Raw genomic sequence first — 18499 nt, 5'->3', positions numbered from 1 at the left:
CCCCTGAGAATTTCTTATTCTCTCTTGACTAAAGGCATCCATCTAGAAAAAAACACTGGAGGTCAAAATTTAATAAAATTAGGCAGTAGTCGTGTAGGCAAGTGCCTGAGGATAGCTGGAAACAACCTAATTATCAGAGCAGAGTGGGGTAGGAATGCCTCCATCTTCAGAAAAGAAGTTTGCCAAGTTATGGCAAACAGAGCATCCATGGTCCTTGCAGAGCCTTGTTGTACAGCTTCATTCCCTGATCTTATGGAATTTGGAAATTGTTTTCCTCGCTTAAGAGATTGCTTTTTTGTTTAACTAAAAATGGAAAAGGGTTTTTCTTCACAGGGATAGCAATTTGCTTGCCTTACAGGTCAAGCATACAAACCCCTTACTTGAGCCCTCTCCACTTAAGCACACCAGTCAAAAAAAGAATCAGTGTTAGTTCTCTTATCCAAGGACAGTTTTACTCTCAAACTCAATAGAAATAAAGCTTTTATTGTAGCTTTACTCATCTTAACGCTTTAATTGCTGGGCAGACTCTGAAATACAACTCCATGATTCTTCTGCCACACATTCCTTTTTCAGATCCAACACTGCATCCCACCACTGCCCAAGTAAAGACAAAAAGTGCTTCTTACCTGGTACCACTTGACAGTTGGTGTCACACTAGCAGGGAAAAACCCATCAATATCTGGACATATGATCTTCTCATTAGCATGCTCCAGGTAGAACTTCTGCTCAGTGGGTTTTATTGAATGACTCACACAGGAGTCTTGGTCTTTTGGAACAACCTCCAAGGGAAAGGCAACTTTGCTACAGTAGGTTGTATTTCTAAGGACAGAGGAGGACAGGGTTGATTAAATGAGAGTGGCTTACTTCTCTATCAGGGGAATGAAATAGAAATTACATATGCAATAATGAGCATCATAGCTCTGATGTCGTATAAACAGCCTTAGTTGATTCATTTACATTTGTGAAAGGAAGTGCTATCAGAGATGGCTGCGCCAGCTCAGAAAAGCCCATGAACACGATTAACAAGCAACATCCAACTCTCCTGCTGGTAAAGCAGATAATAGGGTCAAAGGCACTATGAACAAGAAACAACACGAGGAAGATCAGAAAGAGCTCGTGCTCTGTGCATAGCAGATGCTATGTTCATTTTGTACCACACTTAGAGACACTTTTAATTTCCTAGAAGTCTAAAACTCATGAATCTTTGCCAAATTAGCATGCAGTCAAAACATCACCCCTGCATCTGAAGCTATTTTTACTCCAGGCATACAGATCACTTCTTAATGGTGAGCGCCTGTGGGCTTTGCCATGGGCTCAGCAATAATATTTTCATGGACACTTGCAGTTAGCAAGGAGTCATATTCATTAATGTTTGCAAGGCTCTAAGCACCATTACGATGTAAATTGGTGCAGTGCTGAGTGGTCTTATAATTGTAACATTCTTTTCCCATTAATGCTTGTGTAAATGCTCTTCTCCCTGCAGAAAGATATGATGCTAACAGCATTGTTTTCCTGCTTCCATGAAAGTCCTTTGATTACAGAAGTTGTACCACACGACCTACCTGAGCATGCACGTATAATTCCCTGTGTCATTGAGAAGAGCAGGCCAGAACCAAAGGGTGTCTTTCTCCTTACTGATGCGATTATCCGGGAGACGAAAGTTAATGGGCTCCTCCAGATCCCGGTCCTGCCCGATCCTGTACCAGATCAGGGTTAAGCCAGCAGAATGGGCTGTACTGTAGTTATACTTCAAGAAGGTCTCAAAAAGCGGGCATTTGATCTTGGCAGGTTCCCCATCATAAATCTGGATCTGTTTCATGGTGTCCACACCCCAGTCATCACAGCGTTCTGCAAGCAGGAAGAACAAGGTGCCTGAGCTTGCACGTCTCCAGGAAAAATTCAATTCTGCCCCCCATTTCCTACAGCCCTTGGTCCTGTTTCCAAGGAAGTCAGAGGCAAAAATCTAGTGTTTTAAGTGGAAACAAACTTGGTATTCACAAAGCACAACAAGAACGGTGTGATGAGCTCTAGAGAACTTGAAAACCTCTACTTTCATTTGCAGACCTGCTACATTTCTTCCAAGGTACTGTCATGATGGGAAATAAATATGATAGGATATTCCTGCCTAACACCAGGCTTCCTAGAGAGCTCCAAGATAATTCAACCCTAAAAAACTGCTGTGGGAATATAAGATCTGCATGAAAACAATGCCAGAGGTGTGTCCATCCACACAGAGTGACAGGGAAGATGGAAATAGAGGTGTCCTGAGAAGAGGAAAAAATGAGCACTGCAAATATCAACCATCCCTTAGAGCTATGGGCCATTGCCCCTGCCAGAGGAAGCTGGGCTGGCAGAGCTGGGAGCAGGCACTGCCTCTTCTGTGATGGATTTGTGCAACTCCTGTGCATGCCATGCTGACAGTACAAAGTGACACATAGTGACTGTTCACAGCAAAGTTTGGGAAGGGAGGCTGAGGATCAGGAGAGACATTACAGAGGAGACAGCAGCAGGTTCACTTGGGGATCACAAGCAGCCCCCCGGTGCTTTCCCCAAGCACTGTCCAACAGGATCAGCGTGGCTCACAGCAGACTCTGGCTAACAGAAACTGGGCAGTAAGAAAAAAAGCCATTCAACGATTTTTTATTTTTTAAATTGCTTCTAGTGAACACGATCAAGACAAACAGCACACTCAACACCCATTTAAGAGCTCCTTCCCACCCTATTCCTCCCACCCATGAAGATGCCCCATCACAAAAGGATGAGGTGCAAGCAAAGCAGGGTGCCAGCTAACCTGGGACAACCTGCACTTCCCAAATCCCCATATGCTGACAGGGCAGAGGTGACACGGCACGCCTCCCAGCACATCCCTGCAGCTGCAGCGAGGCATTAGCTAGGGCAGCTTGATGTCTGAGCCCTAAATGAGTCCAACAGAAAAGGGTTTGCTGCCTGCAGCTGCCCCAGGAGAGGCATCGCAGCCACTCCAGAGACAGCACTGCAAAGCTTCTCTAGTTTGCAGATTTGAGAAGAACTTGGACAGAAAGGAAAAACAGAATACAATATGCTCTTTGAGCCCAATTCTTCTGAACTGACTTCACAGGCCCAAAGCACAATTTCTGGCATTTTATCTTCCTTAAATAGACAGTAGGATGTAGCTTGGCCCCAAATTCATATTTAATTAAAAAAAGCAAATAGAAACCTTTGAGAAGACAGGCCCACAGTGCTTTAAGGCAGCAATGCTAACTCATGTGGCTCAGCAGTGTTTAGTCATGGGGAGACAGAATTTGGGCCAATAATAATTTAAATGCTTTCTGGCTGTTTTATACATAAATGTAAATACAAACTGCACGGCTGCTACAGCATGGCAAACACCCATGTGATGGAGCGCTACTTCTGGACAGAGGGAAATGGGCTGGGAGGAGGTAGCAAGTCTAGCAAGAGTCCAAGTATTAGGAGAACAACCCAAACCATGGGGAACGCCTTAGCTCATCATCTCAGACATACAGATATTTCTTTCAGAGCTACTCAGCTTCAGCCTGCACCCGTCAGTCTGTACCACTGCTATTGCAGCCAGTGACAAGGCTCATTATGAAAGACCAAAATCACTACCAGAAGCATCACACCATGAGAAGGTGCAGTCACCCTGCACCACCATGGTGAAGGCCAACTGGAACCAGTATGCTGGTTCATGCTGGTCAAGCAATTGCATTAGGTCAAGTTTCCATGTAGTCAAAAACAAGACAAATGAGCCTGCCAGTGCCTGGCTCTAATTGCATGATGAAGATCTCATTACCATTCACGTGAGGGGCATTTGTTTTCATAAAGAAAGCCTTCCCCTCTGAAAGGAGCAAGGTCTCAATGCAGACCTGTGCCTGTACGTCAGGACACCCAGGTTCTCTTCCCTGCACCTGACTTTGCAGTGTCCTCTTGGGTTGCAAAAAGGAAAATTATCCTTATTACTTCAAATAGCAGGACTGGAGAGGATGTAAACTATATAAAAAATTACCGTATTGAAATTCTTGGAGTAAGGATCAATGAATTTTGCAATCATGAGCAGGTCTTGCATTTTGCAAGAGCTCATAAATCAGCATTGTAAAGCTACTTACTCGTTCTACCTGAATGAGTAATTGAAAATAAATATATTGCTTTTGAGTAATGCAGAGGGGAAAAAAAATACATCATTGTATGGGCCTTGCTTTCTTAGCTGGGGGAGGAAGAGAGGCCATTGTTCTGCACTGTAAGAGCAGTACGTGGAGATTTTGTCTCAGAGCTGGCCAGTTCACATGATTTCAGGAATGCCAACACACCAGGTGGCCAGCCCTAAGGCTGCCCCATCAGGTCGTGTTCAGGTGTCCTGCACACTCCAAGCTCAACCCCAAGCGCAGCACGTAACCAAGCCAAGAGCAAGCTGCTACACAGAGATGACAGCAGTAGACCTGTGGCTTGAGCCTGCAGGTTGTGCTTACCACTGCACTGACAAGGCTTAAATCGAGTGGGATCAGCATTCATACTCCGAATTCAGGGCTTCCCTTGACAAACAGAAACCCAGTGAAGCTACGGGAGCTATATGCAACACCACAGTCCCTTCCACACTGCAGCAAACAGCACTATGCCCGTAACAGAAGGAGAAAAATTCTATTAAAAAAAAAAAAAATCCATCACCACACAAATGAATCTTTCCAGAAATGCCTTTGCAGAACACTTGAAAGCAGCCCCCCTTTTCGTATTACCGCTCATGGTTCAGCTGACCCCCCTTATGCTGAGTGCTCTGCAGCCATGCAGCAAAGCAATCTATGACCCATAACACCTTCCCTGACAGACAACGCAGATAGAGGTAAGGAAGATGTGTATTTTTAAATATATTTGCTGCATTGACAGCAAACTGCCAGCAGGGGTTGATCCACCTAAAGGCCCCAGAGCTTCACAGGTCCCAGAGAGCACCAGAAGTGGAATGGAGGGAGGCTGCGTGGTAGGAAAAAACACCTCCAGCACAGGAAGAGAAAGTGCAGGCAGAAAGGCCACAGTACAGACGCCCACCTTGCTTCACGTGCCTTGCCATAAATACATGAGCAGGCTGCTGCACTATGGCTCTGCCCTGATGCACACTGAGAAGTAGCTTGCACACGTAGGTGAATCAGCAAAGTTAATTCAAAGTGTCTTCCCTGCTTGGTCTGTATGTTGCATCCCTCATCTGTAGGAATACCTACTACTGTACTAGGGACAGCAAGCTCTTCTGTTACTGAAACAGCCGGATCTGCCCCATTTCAAAATTGGGTGTTGCAGCACCCTTCAACATCAGGCATCCCAGTACAGACTGCTCCTCGGAAGCCAAACAAAGCTGAAGAAAGTGGCTTCTCCACACGCAAAGCAGAAAATGAAAGGAGAGAAAAATAATGATGTTGCTTAGCTGCACAGAGGTGAAAACAGACATTTCTGGAAACCTTTCCCAACCTTTAATTTACCGCACTGATTTACCCCCTAGGGAACTGAACGCTGAGTACACCCAACTGAAACGCTCCCTTCAAGATGTGTCTGCAGCACCTATTAGAAGCACCCACACAGCCAAAAATGAGATAAAATTGGTGCAATTATTTGGATTTTCAAGGGGAGACAAACTGCAGAACCCACGGATTAAAAATAAGAGAGCAAGGCCACATCAAGAAACACAATGCCCTTTTTTCTCCCTCCTGTTTAGCAGTTCTGTGCAGTCGTTCTAAGTATGCTCACAGTATCTCCATTTAAAGAAAAAAAAATCTCCACCACAAAACCACCAGCTCCACCCTGCTTCCACCCCATCTCTCTGTCCCTCCCCTGGGGCTACAAACAAAAGCCTTCCACTAGCTAAAATTTCTGTTAAGAAATATAGAGCCACTCTTGTGACAGGCCATCCGTCACACTGGCACAAATCATCCTGCCATTTGCCAAATTAATGCATCCTTTGTAGTCATCTCCAATCCCTAGGAGGGGGCCCACCCCACATGCAGAGAGGGGCTGTGCTGACATTTGGGCGATGTTCTTCCCCACTCCATGCCACCAGTAGTACTAAAGGGGGCTGCACCACCTTCCTACTTCCTTCTGCATTACCTTAAGGCAAAGCTGAGCTGAGTCCATCTCTCTGCGCAGAGGGCAGTCACACCAATGGTTAGCTTGATACGAGCATCAATAAGGCAGAAAGCCGGTCCAGGAAAGCAATTAAGACTGAATTAATCACTACCACCTCTAAGAAAAAATTCCCCCCACCCTCTTTCAAGCGCACAGCAGTTTGCCAGTGAGTGGGAAGCAGAGGAAGCCAGGCTGAATGGCGGAGCTGCTCTCGGAGTAAAGGAGGCACCAGCTGTGGCCAGCCGCCACGCGTGGGTGCACTTTCTATTCACACGGGTGCCAGGAGCACCCACGCTTCCACTAGGCCTGGGGTTTTGCTTTCACACGTGCAGCCTGCATAGGAGTGTGGCACAGCATGCTCCACGACAGCATGTTTTGTTCAGCAGCTGAGAAATGAGGCAGCGTAGCAGGAGAGCATCTCCCACTTGGCTGTACCCTATCTGACCACGCACACAACCGAGGAAGGGTGGCACCGAGCAGAGTGAGTGAGACCATCTCCCTGTGCAGGGAGAAGAAACAAATCCAAACACTCTGAAATCAGTGGGTATTAGAGGACTCAGGTAGCCCCAGCCTAGATCAGCTAGCTTTTAGCATTCATTCCCACCATCTCCAAAGCAGAGATGTTGGTCAGAGGGTCTGGAAATTGGGAGGAGCTCAGCACCACCTTGGAGGCTCAGCCTAGAAGCTGCATGAACTCTGCAGGGGTTTATAATCTGACTTCCAGTGTGAACACATCAAAAAGAGCCTGTCATAGCCTCAGTACCTCCTTCCCCCAGCCTCTTCAACATAAGCGAAAGCGGTGCCAGCACAAACCTCCTGCAATCAGCTGGGAGGCACAGCGTGCAGCCCAGCCCCGTGCGTGCATTCCTGCTGTGACGGCACCAGCAGTGGGGCTTCACACTTCTCCCAGGGCTCCTCCTGCCGTGCTGCTGAGCTGCAGTGCTGCTGTGAAAGCATCTCCACAGGATGCTGCTGACAGAGCAGCATCTCCCTCTGAATGCTTATCATTTCAATACACAGGATGGACAAGAAAGGAAGGAGGAAAGAGACTCAGTGTTTCCAGAAGCACTTATACAATGTGATTGATAAACTTCAGGTCCTGCGAGTCTAGTTCAAACAGGTGTGACAGCCTGCGCTTGTGCCAGCCTCACAAAAAACAAGCTGTGTGAACTTCTGTTGACTTCAGCACAAGCCAGGACTTCAGAGGAAGCAGCCAGAGCATGACATCCAAAAATGACCAACCTGTAACGGAGCCCACAGCTCTCGACTCGGAGTCTCCTTACCGATCAAGCACAGTCTGTAACGAGGAGAAGGGTGGTTGTTGTTTGTCTTAAGACTCCTCCACAGTGAGCTCTGTGCTTTCACTCTCTATCTGTGATTAAAGCTGTGTTTACTGAATGTGGCACAGAGTGTTTTGGTTACCTCCAGCAACCGGGCACACACAAAAAAGTGTTCAGTTTTCTCTAGCAAGCTTGACATGTTTTCCTGAAGGCTTTAGAGAAAAAAAAAAAAAAAAAAAACACCATGAGATCAAAATGATAAAGGTATGGGTATGAACTGCTTCAAAGCCTGAAGGAGAAAAGGAGCAAATAGCTACTTTCCATCCCACTTCATTGAGGAAATTGCTGCATGAAGCAAAGTAGAGCAGCACAGGAGGAAGAGAGAGAAAGAGAGATAAAGAGAAAACAGAACAGCCTGTTGCAATATTATCTGTACAAAAGGCAGAGGTGGTTTGCCTGATTCATGCCATGATAAAACCATGCTCAAGCTGGCAGGGACTCTTCCACACACCTGGGACATCCAGTCAAGTCAAGGTCCAGGCTGAACTCCTGGCCCTGCCATGGACTTGCAGAATTAAAGCTGTGCAGCCTTGTTACTGCACTGAGCCAGGGTCTTGGTTGCATCCCGTCCTTCTTAAAAGACAGCAAAAGATCCTGCACTCTGACTGCACAAGTGACCATTTAATACTGTAACAGTGACATTCCCAAAATGAGCTTTCTTCCACACGTTTCTGCATTTCTGTGCAGAAAGGTCACTCTGCATTCACGTCTGTACAAAACTCACCCCTCTCAGCCTCTGTGGCCAAGAAGAGGAAGTGAACACTGTTCCTCTCTCCTTGCCAGGCATGATTCTGGCTGACACGGAGAGAGGCTGAAGGCTGCAGCTATGTGTAGACACCCTGGGTAGCTCCATCCTGGAGGTTTTGTCTCTACTTCAGGGCCACACACACCTTTCAACACCCTCAACTTCATGCCCTCCAAGTGCCATAAACTTCTACAACCGCAGTAACTCAGACTGGTATGGGTGGTTATAAAATCATGTCCTAAATTAGGACAGCAAGAAGCTGCTATGGGAAGAGTAGGAGGAAGTCAGGAAATCCCAGGAGAAGATGGTGGGGGAGGGATTTAGTCTCTTTAGAAGACAATAATGCAGTTTAATCTATTTTTCTTTTGACTTTACACACTAAAATAAGCTTCTCAGCTTCTGGGGCTGTCACAAATCATAAGGAAAATAAGGCCACTGGAACCCCATCAGTAGAATAAGAGCGATACAGTAATAATCCTGAGGAGCTGCGCAGGGCTTTCCATCTTCAAAGTGTTTTACAGACAGTAATTTATTAATCCACAGATTTCCCCTGGCCACAAGTAACTACTCTGCCTCTCTGCAGAGAGCAGGGAGACACAGGGTGCAGACTGGCACTCAAGAGGGAGTGCAGAAGGCAGCTCTAACCTCCCAGGCCAGACCAGAGCTCCTGGCTGCCCTACAGCTGCAGGTGTAAATCCATTCAGGATTTGAGCCCATGCTGGGCTCACCCTAACACACAGCCTGCCCAATACCCCCAGAGCAGCTCTCGGAGGAGTTTCTTACACAAGCACGGTGCCTCCTGGCACTGAAGGATTATCTGTGGACTGCTGTTACCTGTTAAGTCAGTATCTAACATAGTCCAGCTTTGTTTGAAGACAAAGGGATAACATTACTTTGTATTCATACTGACTGTTACTGTCTTAGACTGGTTTTTCATCTCTTAAACCACTGTGTATCTACATTACCCCAGTGTTGTCAAAGAAGTCATTAGAAGACTGAAACTAGGTTCACTGGTTTTTGCTGTCTTTTTTTTTTTTCTGAATAAAAAAACATTTGGGTTCATTAAGCATCCTACAACACAAGTAGAGATCTAAGCCTTATTTCCATCTTAAGGATAGCTTAGCAGAGACAAGGAAAACAGAAGACCCTGAATACCGTTGCAAACAATGTCCCAGAGGTCACATGTAAGGAAATCAAACCCAGGCACTGCAGATTATATATAGTTTCAAGACCAGAAGATATTCGCCCATGTGCACAGCATGAACAAGTAGTAGACTCAGGCATCCAGCTGAAATGACAAATTCCTTCCCTTCCCCAAGCCTGTTTCTACCCCACACTGTGTAGCTACCTTCACCTGCCTGCTCCTTCCACTCATCACCTCCCCTTCTGTCCTCCCCAGGCAGACCATGCCCTGACAGAAACACAACCCACCTTGTCAGCCGGGGTTCATCTCCATGCTAATTGAGCCAGCAGAGGTGCCCAGGCAAACAGTTCATACCCATACATAGAGCCAGCGCTCATCCACACAACGTCCTGTGAAACTGGGCTCTAAGGCATCTGAAAAACTTCAGCTGGGATATTTAAAGTGCATTCAGGAGCCAGGTGCCGTGGTGCAAGGCCCACACCTGCATGGAGCTGCTTGGTATCAGGAGAGCACTGGGGCAGCTACAGGCCACATTCAACCTTTCTGAGTTCCCTCCCCAACTTCTGCAGTTAGGGAAGAAATTAGACAGCCCAAACACCATACACCATTACCAGCGCATTTCCAGTCTCCCACACTAGACTATTTACAGCTTTGCTGGGGTGAAACGGGCTTTAGCTGCCTTTCGGTGCCAGCCACAGGAAACCACACAGCATAGCAGAGGGTTGCACAGGCAGCTGCCCCTCCATCCAAACACAAACAGCCATGAAAGCCCATTAGTAAGGACAGTAGATGTTCTGACAGCCAAAGTGGCTTATGGCATACACAAAACAAAAAGGAGCTCTGCCATCCACAGACATCCAGAAAATTAAATGCATACACTACAGCAGCTTTGCTGAAGGGATGTTTCAAGTGATCGTGTGTCCCATGCATCACCCTTTGACATTTATCTTCCTGCAACACTCTACCATGACTTTAACTACACCGTACAGAAAACCTGAGGAGGAATATTTAAAAAGCACTAAACACCACACAGAAAAGCAGGGAGGGCCCTGTCAGATCACTTGGCACGAGCCTGTGTAACCCAAATGCCAAACTCACTCTCTGAGCCTTCAGAGTTGCTGCCACATTTCCTGGGCAGTCCCCACTGCGTCAGACCCAGCTCCCAACACGCCACAGCGACTGCCCGGGGAGGTCACCATGCTGCTGTGACAGCAGAAGGACGTCACGTCAGCAGCAACAGAACGGCAGGTCCAGAAATCCACACAAGTAGGGATTTTCCCTGAGAGCAGTGGATCTGCACAGCTGGGTCCCTCTTCTCCAGGCACTCCTCCTAACACGTGGGGAGTGGCAGAAGAGACCTGGGCCATGTATTCCTTCTCCTTTGCTGTTTTTTTGCCAGCACTGCAGAGAGGCAAGCACTTTGGGGAGTGGGCTTGCTAAATCCCCAGGGTTTATTTCTGATTGCTGTCCCCTCAAAGCCACTGCCTGTTTTTTCCTCCCTCCCCCTTTGCCTTCTGCAAATCGTGCTGTCTCCTTCCACCCCCAAATAGGAAGTCCAGAGCCGAGACGCACACAATCTGCCTCTTCACCAGAGCCCGGCTGACTGCGTGCCAGGGGAGCCGCGAGCATGACAGCATATTTCCTGTCAGGAAAGTGACTCAGTGAGACGGCTGCAAGAGCTCCTCTTACCCGAGAAGTTCCCCTCTCCCCTCGCGTTGCTGAGGCATGAGTCAGAAGCCGAGAGCCAGAATTTCAGTCCCCTCCGGATCCAAGCAGAAATAGAAGATTTCAAGCCCAGGTCCTGCCTGCAACTCCACAACAAGTCGCTGCCATGTGCTGAGCCCTGGTTTCATCCCTTGCAGAAGGGGAATAACAACGCTGACCAAGCAGGAGGACTTGAATTTGCAAAATGCTTTTAGTCAGAGATGGTGGTTTCCACTATCAGTTTGCTTACGTACCCATTCACAACATGCTCATAGCCACTGTGTGACCACTATACAACCCCTAAAGACAGCCAGTGTTGGCAAAATGCACAAAGACAAAGCATTTTACACATGTCCATTTCATCCAGAATATGTGCAAACACTTGAAATAACCAAAAGTCAGTTTTCTTCTGCTGGCCTCAGCTGATTAATTCCTGCAATAAGCAGGCACTTACCAGAGCTGCTGCAGAAGGGGATCACGCACAGCCACAGTGTCACCAGCAGGGCACCGACCATCTTCATCCTGCCAACACAGTACACCAAGGGGTTCTGGTTATTCCATAACACTTCATTGCTGCAGGCATTTGTTACTTTTTAAGAAAACTGAGCATGTGTTTATTCCCACAGATCTTTTGCCCACCCACAGATCCTTTAGTTCTTGTATATATATATTTTTCATTAAGACACTCTAAGAAGAGCATCAGTCTGCATGGCAGTGTTGTCCTGCCCACGGGAGCTCTCCCAGCCTAGGAGGTGACAGCTCAGAAGAGGACAGCCAAGCCTCTTTATTCACTGGAACAGCCGATATTCATGCACACAAAGAGTAAGGAAGCTACTTGCCTGTCACATACAGCAGGGAAGAAATCTCAACTTTGAGGTTTCAGCAAAGGACTTCAATATTTCAGGAGTCATTCTGCCAGTGCACACGCTTGTTTTTCAGAAAAAAAAGAGGGCTGCAGCACATTTGCACCAAACACAAACCTGACTGCTGGGCACAACAAAGGCCCACACAGAGCCTCCACAGGGCCTGCACGCTGCTGTGGCCCTACAGGACAGCCAGCCCACCAAAACCTCCCCACACGGGGCAACAAGTCCCAGACTTGTGCACACTTCAGAAGTAATCCAGACAAACCTTTGTACTTCCTAGAGCAGGCAGAAAACAATCCCAGGCTTCTCAGCTCCTGTTATTTGCTCGTTTCCTGTAATTTGAGATGAACGAACGCTGCCAGTTTCACTTGCCACGTGCTCTGGTGTTTGGCATTCGGCTCGCTCTGAGAGCTGCTCACTCACTAGATTTAATTTCCCCGTGTTTCTAGGTTTTCCAGGACACAACCTAGAAGCTGCTAGTCACGAAAGCTGACATTTACCAGGCACTCTCGTTAATGGAGCAAAGGTTGCACGTGATATTCCTGGGTGCCGTCAGAGCACAGAGGGAGAAGAGATGGTTAAAAAGGATAAACCTCAAAGCAGCTCAGCCCTGCCAGGCAGGCGTAGTAATGAGCACGGTGACACTGCCAGGAGCACGCTCCTGAGGTGACATGGAAGACTGTTCCATCAGAGTGTGCTGCAAGGGCAGGGAGAGAAGCCACAGGGCTCCCTGAAACACGTCCCTCAGAAGCCTCTCCATAATACACACATTATGCTGAAGGTCTTCAGGCACAAGCGGAGAGCGGCTAAGATTGCACAGATTGCAGGTATTAACAAGAATGGGATGTGTGAACTACTCGAAATCCAGCAGCAGATATTTAATCCTTCCTTTTCAATGCCTGGATTTGAAAAGCCTTGGAACAATGCTTTCCCTATGCTGGGCTCATCTCTAGGAGACAAAAGGGAATCTGGAGCAAGCCTGCTCTTCCCTGCACAGCCCACGCACCTGGCTGCCCTGGAAGCCAGGAGTCCTTCAGAAACCTGCGGGCAGCTGCTCAATTGTATTCCCTGGGGTCCAGCTGAGACAGCCGGTCATCCTCTACCTCTGTCACCCAAATTGACAGGGCAGCCACTAGCCAAACCCTCTGCTACAACCATCTATAACCACCTCCGATGTCACACAGGAAGCCTCCGTGGGGAAGAAACACAGTTAAGTACATCCATCCTTTGGAAACGATCAAGAACGGTTGAAACATCTTTGCACCATTAGCTTGGCGAGAAAGAACCAGTATGTTACACCTTTGGTGGCAATTTAAGAGCTTCTGGGGATTCAGATGCTGGAACACAGGACATATAAACAGCAGGAGATCATTTCCATAATGAAGTTTCTTCACAACTCCCTCTCCATTTGTCATTAGATAAGTGCACAGCACATCCTAATTCACCCTTATTTTCCACTGATTCTCTCCTGTGTTTTGCACAGATCAGACTGAATTCAGCCCTGACCAGGCAAACAGGAGCAACTACTGATTTTGGATGAGTTTCTCTCCTTTAGAGCAAGGCCATTCATGTGGCCTGAGGCCAAAATAAACTACTACGTTTCGCTCAGTGATACATAAACTCTGCAGTGAGCTAATATTTACATCCATTAACTGCTTGTAAGAACACACTCCTTTCAGCGGTCTCAGAGCCAGTAGGTCTGTTCCCATGAGCAAGGTATCTAGAATTCCCATATTCTGCCTGCTAGGATGGAAATTCTCATTTCTTTTTCTACCTAGCTATGAAGTCAGAAGTCCTGCACAGCTTGATTTACCTCTGGTTCATTCCAGGCTCTCCAGAGATTTTATCAGTGGAGACAGACAGACACAGAGCTTGTCAGATTACAGCAATTTCTCCATTACTGGAATGGGAATCATTTCGCCTCAGCCCTGGCTGCTCTGACACTTTATGAAATCCACAGGGCACTGAACCACAGGCTGGCTGAGGGGAGCAGACAACCTCCTCAATGCCCTGACCACCCCAGCACTTAAAAGCTGAAAGACCCCCTTCAATGCTGCTAGAACTGTGATGCTTTACTTACATGGCCCAAAAAGCTGTGACATGCCCCAAAGAGAAAGGTGTTCACAGAACAGTCCCGTTATCACGCAGTGTGGTCATTTATCCCCAGAAGCACAACGTTTCTGCCCGTGACATCAGGAAAAGAGCATTGCACCCATTTTGTCGCAGACAGAAGAGATGGGTTTTGTAATGCTGTAAGAAATCGCACTAAAACCCACCCGCTCTTACCAGGAACAGAAGGATTTTTCCTCAGCCTTTTCCAGCAACCTGCTTCTTTGTTTCGTGACACCGGAAAGCATGTTGTAATTTTACCAGTACGTGACAACTGCAGCAGTGACTGGTTAACTTCTTGCACAATTTGGCATCACTGCCTGCAAAACCAGCACCCCCGGCTGCAACTGAGGAGCCAGAAGTCAGGGAGTGCAAACCCCAAACTGTGCTGGTGGGGCTCCCTGAGCTGTGTTCACCCAAATCGGTCACAGACCTCAGCTCCGGCACACAGGCAAATTGCACAAAAAGCAAACCCTAACGGGAGCCAGGAATAAATCAGTGAGCAGAGGAGCATACTGGCTCAGAAATCACACAGCAGCTAGACAGCAGGTAATCAGAGAAGCCAGAAGAAGGCTGGAGAGCTCAGATACATCCTCAGCACTCCAGGAACTTCTCACGAGACCAATATACTCTGAAGTGTTCTTAATGCCTCCATAAATTAACATGTTAATAATAATTCATAGAGCAGTTGAGGAAAACAATTCACCACCGGCGTTAAGAATCCTATTAAGGAATTTATTTTCTTTTTGTTTCTGAGTGCTTTCTTCTTCAAGCTTTCACCTTCCTCCTTGTCCACTAATGGGCAAGAAAGAAAAGGAGCAGGGGGAGCATGGTCATGGTGGGGTCTCCTGTTCACAAAACCAAGGTGGTAGAGAGGGTTGGTTTTGCATTTGATACTGACCAAAAGCAGACTTACTGTCACCAAAACACATGGTGTTTTCATATAAAACATTTTTTTAAAACAACTTTCCCAAACAGATCTAAGTGAGGGATTGTTCACTATTGCCTTTAGCAGCATGGACCCCACAAAGCCTCTGCTTTTTCCCACCAACTGTAAAAACAAAGACATATCAAACAATTAATGAAGAGAGCTGCTCTCAAAGTAGCTACTGTACACTTGTTCTTAAAGACAACCCTACTAATTCTACAGAACAATGCCATATTTTAAGAAACTGCCTTTGCCCCTTCTAACTACAGGCACCCAGAGAGATCTGACAGCCTTTTTCCTTTTCACTGAAGTCACACTACTGTACACAGAACAAAAGCACCCTTCAAAACATAGCCACTAAGTGCTCTGGCTGAAAGGGCATTTAAAATAAAACAGTTGTTGGGAAGAGGGGAAAAAATAAAACTGTTCTGGTCATTTGAATGGTGTTACATATTTTTCATTATGTAATTCTGTCCCAAGCCCTTCTGAGTCAAAGGGATTTGAGAATACAGCACTGGCTCTAAGAAGAGGGATGCTGACATCGGAAGACAAACTAAAAACAGAGTAGGCCAGCTTCAGAGTTGCTTTGTTTCTAAACTCAATAGGTTTGGGGCTCTTCGGGGCACCAGTAAGGGAACAAACTTCTGGGCTGATGCTGCCAGGGCTTCAAAGCACACATCAGCAAGAGAGCCCCACTCCCTTTGCTGGCAGGCAAGTTGGCTGTGCAGTGCCGTGCTGCATAGTGGGGCCAGCATGCAGGAGACAGGCAGGGCTCCTCTGCTCCCATGTCACCATGTGAGCATGAGCCCAGGGTCCCTGCATCCTCACACAGCACTGAAGAAGGCTGCTTGATGCATTTACTGTGTTTCTTATGTGTACAACCAAAGCAAAATTTAGAGAACCCAAAAGGCAGACAAAGGGTATCTGCAGCTGCCTTTGCAGCCTAAGTAACAGAAAGAGAAAAACACTGAGTGGGAAAAGGCTTTTCAGCCTCCAGGGAACATTTTTGCTTTTCAGTACGTTTAGGACCAAGGCAGACAATAGGGGGGATTATTGTAGCATAAAGCTTGGTGCCACTTAGCTGGGACTTGCACGGCTCATGCTGCCCCTGCCTCTCCTCCCGAGGCCATTGGGGTGCTGAGCTGCACCAGCCTCTGCTACAGAGTCAGGGTTTCCACTCTCATCCCTTCCTGAAGCAAAGCCATTCCTGCAGTGAGTTTGCCAGCCCTTTGGAAAGCCCTCCCAAGCAATGTAACATTACACTGAAGCCCCTGGAGACATGAGTTGAAGGACACATGACAGGTTTTGAAAGTCCAGCCTTCCCTCTCCAGGATGAAGCAGCACATTTATCAACATTAAACCAGCAGTGGTTTGATAATGACCACCACAAGCAGCTGAGCACACTTCTCTGCTCTCTCACAAGCTTTGTCACATCACTTCAAACACAGGCCCACTGACCAACAAAGGGTCGCAAATGCTCCCCTTCAAAAAAATATTTGCATCTCTCCTAAGTGCAGGGAGCCCATTTTGCAGCAGCTCCATGAGCCAGGCACATTTTGGCAGGCTGTGCCAGGGCTAAACCCATCCCTCAGCCAGGGACAAGCACAAGAGCAGCAAGCATGACCCAGTCAGCACATCTTGGGTGACGCATCCGCTGTGGAGACTGCGAGACCAACACGGAAATCCCATTTTTACCACAAGCTTTGCATATTACCCATGGTTGTCCCTGTAGACCTTCCACCCCCCAGTTTTCCCATCCTCAGAAACTCACCAGGCAATTGTGCACCTGACAGCAGAGCAGGCTGAAAGCATTTCCTTCTGAGGTGTTTCTCATACAAAGGCAATTTATGCCATCAAAAACAAAGGAAACAGATTTGGGCAGACAAACTTTCTCTACTAGCTAAAATCACAGCAACAATTACACGCTCGCTTTTGCGGAGAGGGGAAGCAAAGGAAACTAGTGGGAGTCAGATGGAAAGCTGCCCTGGTGAGACAGCTCCCCTGCTGCTAGCACAAAGCATCTTCTGTCCTCTCAGGCCAGAGCTGGTCTCCGTTACACCATCTCAGGAAGCACTGGGAGCTACAGCACTCACACTCAGCTTTACAGCAACTACTCCCCACCCAACCAAAAAATAATAATTAATGAAACAAACCTATTAAACCTGACCTGGAAGCGATCTTCTCGGTCAGTAGCTCAGCCAGCTCCTTGTCAGCTCTCAGTCACGACACCAGCTAGTGGCACAACGCCAGGCTAGCAGGGCAGCAGCCTGCTAGGTTCGAGCATCCCATGCCCTGCCTGAGATCCCAGGGGAAAGCCAGGCTCATGGGAGCCCTCACGGGAGTCCCATGCACCTGCCTCTGGTGCTTGGCAGCCGACCCAAAGGAAAGCTGGAGCTCACTGCCCTGCCCAAAGCCAGCCTGTCTACACAAAGGACATCAGAGCGGGAGGAAGGAAGGATTTCATTTCCTCCTGCACGTCATCCTAAAGTCGTGCTGTCCTGAAAGGACACGATCGTTTCATCACCTTGATTTTAAGGACATCCTTTGAGGCAAGACGTATTGACCTCAAGAAACATTTTTTCTTCCGCTTTTTTGACAGTAAACATACCATCCTGTGGATGAACAAGACACAGAGGTGCATCACCTTAGGGGTCACACAGGGAACTGGGGACAGAACAACTCCCAGGCTATTTCTGCTTCAACCAGCAAAGCAAACTGCAGCAGCAAGGTGCCCGTCAAAGGCTGGCCAAAAGCTCCAGTAAGCAGAGAGCAGCCTCGAGCTCAGAGGCTCAGGGGAAAGTGGGAAGAGGTTTCCCAGGAACAAGTCATTTCTGGGAGCTTTCTGGTGGTGCAAGCTTTGGCTCCGTCAATGCTCATCTGCTTGGGTCACAGGTGACTGCCAAGTAGGAAATTTGTAATGTATTATTGACATTTAGATACCATCTCCTGGAGTCCTTTCAGCTCAGAAGATTTAAAGCTAATAAGCAGAATTCAGAGGAAGTGGCCATTTACACACACACACACACACCAAGAAATAAAAAGGGAAAATGACCCAGACAGGTGAAGAGGGAAAGAGAGGTATTGAAGATACATCTGGAGAAAGCCAGCATTGCCACTTTTCCTTTTCAGTTCTTGCGGGGTCCTCTCAGGGCTTGGCAAAGCAGAAGTGCTACGGATCCTACACACTGCTCTGCTGGAGCCCAGGGTGCCACCGATTATACTCTGGCAGCTGCTTAGCAGGCAGAGCACAGTGCATTTCATACATTTAAAATAAACTAGTTCAATAATCCAGCATCTCTCAGAAATGTATGCACACCTGGACAGGGCAAATAAACAGCTGTGACTGTTACAGAGAGATCTGTGGAGTGGGCTGAAGAGGGACAGGCTGAGCCACAGCTATGAAATCAAACGGCACAGATTACTAATGCATACATGCTGGCCACCAAACAGTTCAAACACCAATCTACAAGAGCACTTCTGTGCTCAGGCAAAAGGTATCCAGCCAAGATTTTCTATTTTTTAAGTCTGAATAGCCAGGGAATGAAAAGCTTCCAACAGAGCTTC

General features: G+C 47.4%; 1 protein-coding gene across 21 annotated transcripts in view; it reads right to left on the bottom strand.

Moving 5' to 3' along the window:
- Positions 1 to 18499, bottom strand: part of IL1RAP (interleukin 1 receptor accessory protein) — a 45682-nt gene that overhangs the window by 18137 nt on the left and 9046 nt on the right. For 9 of the 21 annotated variants that reach the window (XM_027464101.3, XM_072042236.1, XM_072042237.1 and 6 more), the window contains exons 2-4: positions 11487 to 11554; positions 1563 to 1848; positions 627 to 819 (exon numbers count right to left, since the gene is read on the bottom strand). In XM_027464101.3, coding sequence (XP_027319902.1) covers positions 627 to 819; positions 1563 to 1848; positions 11487 to 11553 — 546 coding nt within the window. In that variant the 5' untranslated portion in view covers position 11554. The other 12 variants (XM_038183546.2, XM_021278726.4, XM_021278717.4 and 9 more) reach the window with 12 other exon arrangements.

The sequence above is a fragment of the Anas platyrhynchos genome, chromosome 9, assembly GCF_047663525.1.
Source record: "Anas platyrhynchos isolate ZD024472 breed Pekin duck chromosome 9, IASCAAS_PekinDuck_T2T, whole genome shotgun sequence".
Taxonomy (NCBI): Eukaryota; Metazoa; Chordata; class Aves; order Anseriformes; family Anatidae; genus Anas; species Anas platyrhynchos.
The sequence above is the reverse complement of the archived record's forward strand: the minus strand, read 5'-3'. Positions and strand labels throughout refer to the sequence as shown.